General features: G+C 39.1%; 1 protein-coding gene across 1 annotated transcript; it reads right to left on the reverse strand.

Annotated features, from left to right (window-relative positions):
* Window positions 1-2601: 2601 nt before the first annotated feature.
* LOC130728194 (G-type lectin S-receptor-like serine/threonine-protein kinase At1g11300) lies at window positions 2602-6555 on the reverse strand. Its single transcript, XM_057579562.1, has 7 exons — window positions 5141-6555; window positions 4936-5046; window positions 4360-4592; window positions 4074-4284; window positions 3640-3877; window positions 3418-3568; window positions 2602-3188 (listed from the first exon to the last, which is right to left on the reverse strand). The coding sequence occupies exons 1-7, from the start codon at window positions 6414-6416 to the stop codon at window positions 2880-2882; spliced, it is 2529 nt and encodes an 842-aa protein (XP_057435545.1). The 5' UTR covers window positions 6417-6555; the 3' UTR covers window positions 2602-2879.
* Between the last annotated feature and the right edge of the window lie 663 nt (window positions 6556-7218).

Consider the following 7218-nt stretch of genomic DNA (forward strand, 5'->3'; position numbering starts at 1 on the left):
GCATTCAACAACTCAGCGGTAGAGAACTTCATCGTTTTACCTGGAAAAGGAAAAGAAAAACAGTCATTAGCGAGAAAGGCGAGGAAGAAAGTATGCGACAAACATACAGGAATCAGGACCTAATCGGGGAAGCAATTTAGATCCTGGGGGGGCATTAAGAAGGTCAATACAATTCAGGAGCGGAAGTTGAAGTAAGGTTCCAGGCGATACCGTCTCGGGGAGAAGGAGACGTGGTATGGGGGCCATCTAAAGATCGAGGGGACGAGGTCCAGTAAAGAGGGAAAAGGGTTTCTCCTCCCCTCTCCGTGAATAATGAGGGGTAAGCAGGATGGATGACGACTCGGAAGTATCTCCGAGCAAGATAAGATTCTGAGCCCGCCCCGTAAGGGACAAATCGTTCTCGACCGGGCCGAGGGACCAAGACGACCCAACCTTGAGATCCTCGAAGATCCACCTCAAAAAGAAGGGAAAAAAGGGCAGGAGAAGGTGCAACATCAACACTGTGGCAAAGGATCTCGAAACATCGTAGGTAGGCCCAGGAGCAGGGGTGAAGTTGGCAAGGGGAAACGTTGATGCTGCGCAACATGAGGGTAAGGAAAGGTGAGAAGGGAAGTTTTATGTTCAGGTCAAGGAATAAGTATTCATGGATGAAGAAAAAGTGAGAGTATCCGAGGTCGTTAAACTCTCGGTGCTTCTAAGGGCGGTCTTGTTCTTGACAGCCGGTGGTGCGAAGGAGGTCCTTTAGCAAGGAGGAGTAGCAAAACCCACCGACTCGATTAGCGAGGTTATAGACAGATTCGCTGGTTGACAGTTCAGATGATTGGTCAAGGATTTCTTGGTTGGGTGCCTCCGTGACAAGGGGGAAGAGTGGCGAAGGTTGTCAAGCGGTGAGCCTTGATTTCCTCGAGAGAGGACAGAGCCCCTGTGGAGAACATCAAAAATAAGAAGGAGAAGAGAAAAGAACTAACCAGAGGTGGGGTTGTGGACGAAAGAGCAGGGAGCAGAGCAAGGGATTCGCAGGATTAGTAAGGGAAGCCGGCACAGGAATCAGGAGCGAGTGAGGAGATAGTTAACAAGGAAAGAGGAGAAATGTGGGGAAGAGAATTTAAAGGATGGAAAAGTAGAAAGTAAAGGCAGCGTGTTAGGCGAAAAGTTGTAGCCGTTAATGCTGATTGGTTTAAATTCAAAAATGTCAGGGTTTGACGTGCCGGCGTAAAGGAAGCTTATTGGTTGAAATTCGGGTTGGCAGGGTTCGCTGAAGATTCGAAAGGACATTTCAAAAGTGGCAGTTGAGATTCAGTGGATTTGCTGACTTAAAAACTACTTCAGGGTGCAACGCGTGGCGAACGCACGACACCCGTCAAAGTCTCATGATTTAGGGCACGTGCGCAGTGTTGGCAAGGCGAGCAGGTCAAGTGCCATCGCCCTGGGACTGCTTGTGGACTCGGTTTGCCTAGGGAAGGGATGATGCAGCGAAAAGTTTAGAATATGAAGGTTTTTGACTTTGTTCTTCCAGCCATGTTGGCAATTGTTTTTTCATTTTGTTAAAAACTTTAGGTTTTATCATTGTTTAGTCTTTCATAGTCCTCGCCTTGGTTTCTTCTGTTTAAAGACACACTTAGCTCTCATGCTTCGAGCTCGGTGTCTTGTGGACTTGTGGACTGGGCAAGACCCCAGGGTCCCTCGCCCAGGGGACTCAGCCTTAGGCGCGGAACATGCCTGAGCCTTGGGCCGCTCTCCCCAAGGCTCAACCGGCCCATTTAGACAGATTAAAGGCACGAAGGCCCAACCCCAAATCTATAAATAGGGGACGGTTACCAATTGTAAGGGACTCTTAGCTCATTTGGCAATAACAACATTGAAATTCAGTTATATTTTCTCTCCCTAAGCAGTTGAGAGCTCATCTCTCTAAAATCTTCGATCACATTCCACACACTCTTGGCACTATGCCTTGATTTTATGTTTTTGGCGAGAACACTTGCGCACACCGATAAATTACGCGATGTAATTATACATATTAGTGTTTATGTATGATTTAAATAAATGTATCTATAGGGTCAATCTAGGGAGTTAGCTAACTAACTTGAAACTTGAACATTGACGTCCCAAAAGTATTGGTTAATGGTTAATGGATTCACACTTTATAGTTACGGGCCATAAAGAGAATCTATTTCAGGGATAAATTTGTTACTAAACTCTCATACCATATTTGAAGCTAAGAATATGATGCAATTGGTGTCTATTGCAATTTCCAATAAGAAAGTGCAATCGAGAGTAATAGAAAAAAAAACCCTTTGTATACCATGGAACAAAAGAAACCTTCTTCACAAATTATAAAAGGTTTTCTTGTAAATTTATTTTTAAAAAATGAGGAGCATATTGTACTTAATATACTAAATATTGTCTTTTTATAACAAGTAAAAATATGTTCATGGATGGATTAAATTTGAACATGCTTCGCCATATAATTGCTAGAAAAAACAACAATGTTGGAATTTAAGAATTGTAGTTTGTGTTGGGCAGTCAGTTAATAGGGCTTATAGGTGACTAAATTCATTATTTATGGAGCTTATGTTCTAGATATAGTGACAATGAGTGACATTATTGTTGAAGCTTATTCTTACTATTTTCAGAGGACAATGCATTAAACATTGACAGCTCTGCTAAATCACACTGCCTTGGACAATGAAGATTTACAAAGTCACAAGTGCCAGGCCAGATCGAGTTGTCTATCTATTACAAGCTCTTCTTGCACACTTTAAAGCACCATGTGTAAGCCATTATTACCCTCTAGTCTACTAAGAAGAATGAACACTAACAATTGATCTTTGTTAAATTGGATACATCAGAAAATACACAAGCAAGGATCAAAGTGGACACTATCTAGCATAGATGTCAGTCAAGCTGATTGTATTGATGGAAGATACTTCATGCCTTTCTTCATATGACACTGAACTCAACATGTTCTTCCTCAAGATGAATGCTGGTTGACTTGGAGGAGGAAGAATTTCAACATCACTATTAAGCATAGAAATCACTGTAGCCATAGTTGGTCTGTCCACAGCATGTTCTTGCACACACAGAAGCCCTATATGTAGGCACCTTATAATAGACTTCTGATGACTGGGATCATACATGCTTGGATCTATTAAAGATGAGATACTGCCTTCCCTCCATTGTATCCAGGCCTAAATAAATAAATCAAATCAAATAAAAAGTCAAACATCTGGAAATTGTATCAACAATATGAAAACGAGCTCTTACATATTCGGAAATCATTATAAAATTGATTCCAAATTCAATTATGGGAGAAGCTTCTATGAACAACTTCATGTGTTGGAATTGATACTGAGAAAAGAGAAGCTAATCCAAACATGCTACTCGCATTTGAGCTAGAAATGAATGGTTGAGACTTACAAATCCTAAAAGGCTGAGAGCATGCTCGTTGTCATAAAAGCTTGAGTTTCTTTTCCCACTAACAATCTCTAGTATCAGAACACCAAAGCTGAAGACATCTGATTTCTCTGAAAACAGTCCTTGCATTGCATATTCAGGGGACATGTAACCACTGCATTGAAATGTTAACAAATTATTCTTCAGGTATATTAGAACAATATAGGACATAAAAGGGAAACTTACTAAGTTCCAACAATTCTTCCTGTATTGGCCTGATCTTCACTCCTTCCAAAGATTCTAGCCATACCAAAATCTGATATTTTTGGATTCAGCTCCTCATCTAACAAGATATTACTTGGCTTCAAATCTCTGTGTATGATTCTTAGTCTTGAATCTCTATGAAGATAAAGCAATCCTCGAGCTACTCCTTCAATTATGCCACATCGTGTCCTCCAATCTAAGGCTTTATTTTTGGATGGATCTAAAAGATAAGGGTAGCATATCAAAATTTTGAACATAATATAAGAAGATGAAGCTAAGTCATCTTATGAGCATGCTTTCAAGAAAGCTCACTAGATGTAATTTGTTAAACATATCATAAATGCAAAATAAAGAGAAACATGAAATTTTGGAATTGGATATGAGACAAATGCTAAAGGGGGCTTCAAATAACTAACCAAAGATATTTGCATCCAAACTTTTATTTGGCATGTACTCATATATCAACATCTTTTCACCACCTCCAATGCAGCAACCTAGAAGTCTTACAAGATTGCGGTGTTGAAGCTTACAAAGTACCACTACTTCATTCTTGAATTCTTCTAGCCCTTGTCCAGATGCTCTAGAAAGTCTTTTAACTGCTATTTCTTGACCATCTTGCAGTTTCCCCTGAAAGAAAATGTTAAGAGACAACAACTATAGACAATGGCTTCAAATATGATAACTCTGTTGTGTTTAAGGTACCTTGTATACCAGACCAAAACCACCTTGTCCAAGTTTGTTAGAAAAATGGAAGGTGTTTGTGGCAATTGCAACCTTTTCAAAATCAAATAGTATTAGCTCCTTGGGATTAACTTGTGACAATTCTTCAATTATGTTGTCATCTTTATATTCTTCAGATGTTCCAACTTCATTAAATAGAGGGAAAGCTTTGTTGTTCTTTCCCCTTGTTGATCTAAAACAGTGCCACAGTTTAGCTGGAGAGAGAAATACAATGTAACTTTAGTTTGAGGACCAACAAAATGGTTAATTATAATTATATGTTTGGAGCAGCTTTTCTTTCTTCAGTATCAATTATGGCACTCAAAATCTACCTACATAAACTTCTCTTTAGAACTAATTTTGCCTTTAGAATCAACAAGCTTCTCTAGGCATGTTTGAAAATCCTGCATTTTTTGAAATTCTGCTACGATTAATTCTAAAGGAAAAATCAATTCTAAGGAGAAGCTTCTGCGAGTTTTTTCGGTGTCAGAATTGGTTGAGGAAAAATAAACTGATCGAAACATGCTATAAATTATATCCTGGAAGATAGTTTAATACCTGGATGATTAGAAGCCCTTCTTCTCCACATAATATAGGCAAAAACAACAATTATGATAGATCCTACTGTCACTGTAACTGTGATGATGATTGTTGTGTTTGTCCCATGATCTGTTATATAGGGAAATTTTTAATTTTTAATACAAGAATTTATGTACAAACATTAGATAAAATCAAGTAAGTGAACAAACAGCACTTAGCGTACCAAGTTCTGTGTAGGCTACGCGAACATATAGATCAAGTCCTCCTTCTGAGAATTGTTGTATGTCAAGTAGATTTCCATTCCAAGACATGCAGCCAATCCCACCATCATGAGAATATGCAATGCAGGAGCAATTCTCCAAGCATTGGCTTCTGCATAAGTCTGGTTCAACAGGTGACCCTCCTGCAGAATCTGGTACTTTAACCATTTCCAATTTCAGAAACCCATCAGCATTTGTTTTAGTATTGTTGACCCCATCACACTCCAAACTTGTCCTCCTAACACACCCACTAGTCCAATTTTGACTATTCCACTCCTCTTTGTTCTTGGGCTCAAACCCTCTCAAACAGCTGCATATTGGTGAGCTTTGAGAACTACAGATTGCAAATGCCCCACATGTACCATACACATCACACTCTGATTCTTGGCTAGTCCATAAAATTCGCATTTCATCCTTCTCATCATCCCAACATTTGGCTTGATACTGGCCTTGCCAATTCAGATTATAGATCACTGGTTCCGACTCATTTCTTGTTATATAATAGATATCAATATTTCCTTCTCCATCATCTCCACCATAAAAACCATTAACATATGCATATTCCATCCCTTGTATCCCTGTAAAGACCCTTCCATTCCATGGTCCACTTCTCCAATATGGTATTGTTTCCTTCCAAATGAACACTTCAGGCATATATGGGCGATTGACACTCCAAGAAGAGAAGCTCCCAAAAGAAGGATCAGAAGGACTTTTCCATGATGTGAGTTTATGTTTCTCACTTCTTCTTGTTTCATTGCTTGTAAGTTTCATACCTGGTAGTATTGTGTCTGAAGCATGCTGTATACTATGCCATAAGATGTTTCCTTTTGTGGTTTCCAAAAGGACAAGTTTACCAAAACCTGAAAACGTGGACCTAGTTCTGTTGGATGTGTTTGAAACATTTGATGACCAAATGAGTGTTTTGTGTCCATTCAATACCACAAGGTTTCCATCTTCAGATATTGTGACAACCCCAGAAGAATCATTCAGTGGTTGGTTTCTGTTAGCCACCCATATGACTGTGGATGGAGATTTCCACCAAATTCCAACGTAGCGGTATGTGGAATTCCCAGGGCTAAAGAACCCCAAGGTGAAGTTACCATCTTTGGAGCTTAGAGTTTCAGGATCCTTGATGAATTGAGATGAGGTGATGGTGTCTATAGCAATAACAATATTTAACAAATAACAACACTGTATGGACAGCATAGAGAACAAAATTGCACAGCTGTTGAAACCCATTTCTCAGATGAAAAGGTGAAGATCAATGGATTTATGGAATATGATCCAAATGTAAGATTTGTGACTTTCATCTAAAAGTTTGCCTATGGGATGCAATGAAAACTTCTAGCTTGCTCCAGAGTCCAGAACACAATATTCAAGTCATGCACTCTACCATTAAATAAATAATTCTTCAACGGGTAGACTATGTTTTAGTTTTTGTTGTAATTTTTAAAAATTCCATTTTAATCTCTAAATTTCTTTTTTTTTGAAAGTAAACTGCAATTCTATTAAATGCCAATTGGCTCCAGAAGAGTTACATCAGAAATAATGAAAGGAAGAGCGGCATCAGGAACCTCTTCAACCCATACAAAACCAGCATAGGTTGCAGCGTTGCTAGCCAAAAAGTCTGCAACAGTGTTACCCGTACGTCTAACAAAACTAAGATTAACATAATCAAAAGCAGAAACTAATAAACGACAATCTGAAATAATAGAACTAAAATATAATCTGCCGGCCTCCTTCGCTTTCCAAGCCAAATCATGACATTAACAATACTGAAAGACAAATCATACAACATAATATGACATCAACACTAAAAAAATATAAATTTGTGTTACTACACTTGTCCATTACAATTATCTGATATATATCAGTTTACACTAAAAAACAAACTTCTAGCACTAAATGACTAAAATAAGGGGTAAATAGCCAAGTTCGTCCCTGGAAGTGTCCACCGCCTTCAACTTCGTCCCTAAACTTTCAAAATGACACTCGTGGTCCCTGGATGTGCCAAATCTCCCTCATATGCAGTCCCTGAGTT

The sequence above is a fragment of the Lotus japonicus genome, chromosome 1 (genome assembly GCF_012489685.1).
Source record: "Lotus japonicus ecotype B-129 chromosome 1, LjGifu_v1.2".
Taxonomy (NCBI): domain Eukaryota; kingdom Viridiplantae; phylum Streptophyta; class Magnoliopsida; order Fabales; family Fabaceae; genus Lotus; species Lotus japonicus.

What these genes read in the sequence shown, in the direction of transcription:
- LOC130728194 (XM_057579562.1), bottom strand. Translation starts at nt 6,416, where the DNA reads ATGGGTTTCAACAGCTGTGCAATTTTGTTCTCTATGCTGTCCATACAG. An exon ending in GTTTTGGTCTGGTATACAAG is followed by an intron (nt 4,285 to 4,359) that starts GTACCTTAAACA and finishes ATTTTCTTTCAG; the next exon opens with GGGAAACTGCAAGATGGTCA. An exon ending in GGAAGAATTGTTGGAACTTA is followed by an intron (nt 3,569 to 3,639) that starts GTAAGTTTCCCT and finishes ATTTCAATGCAG; the next exon opens with TGGTTACATGTCCCCTGAAT.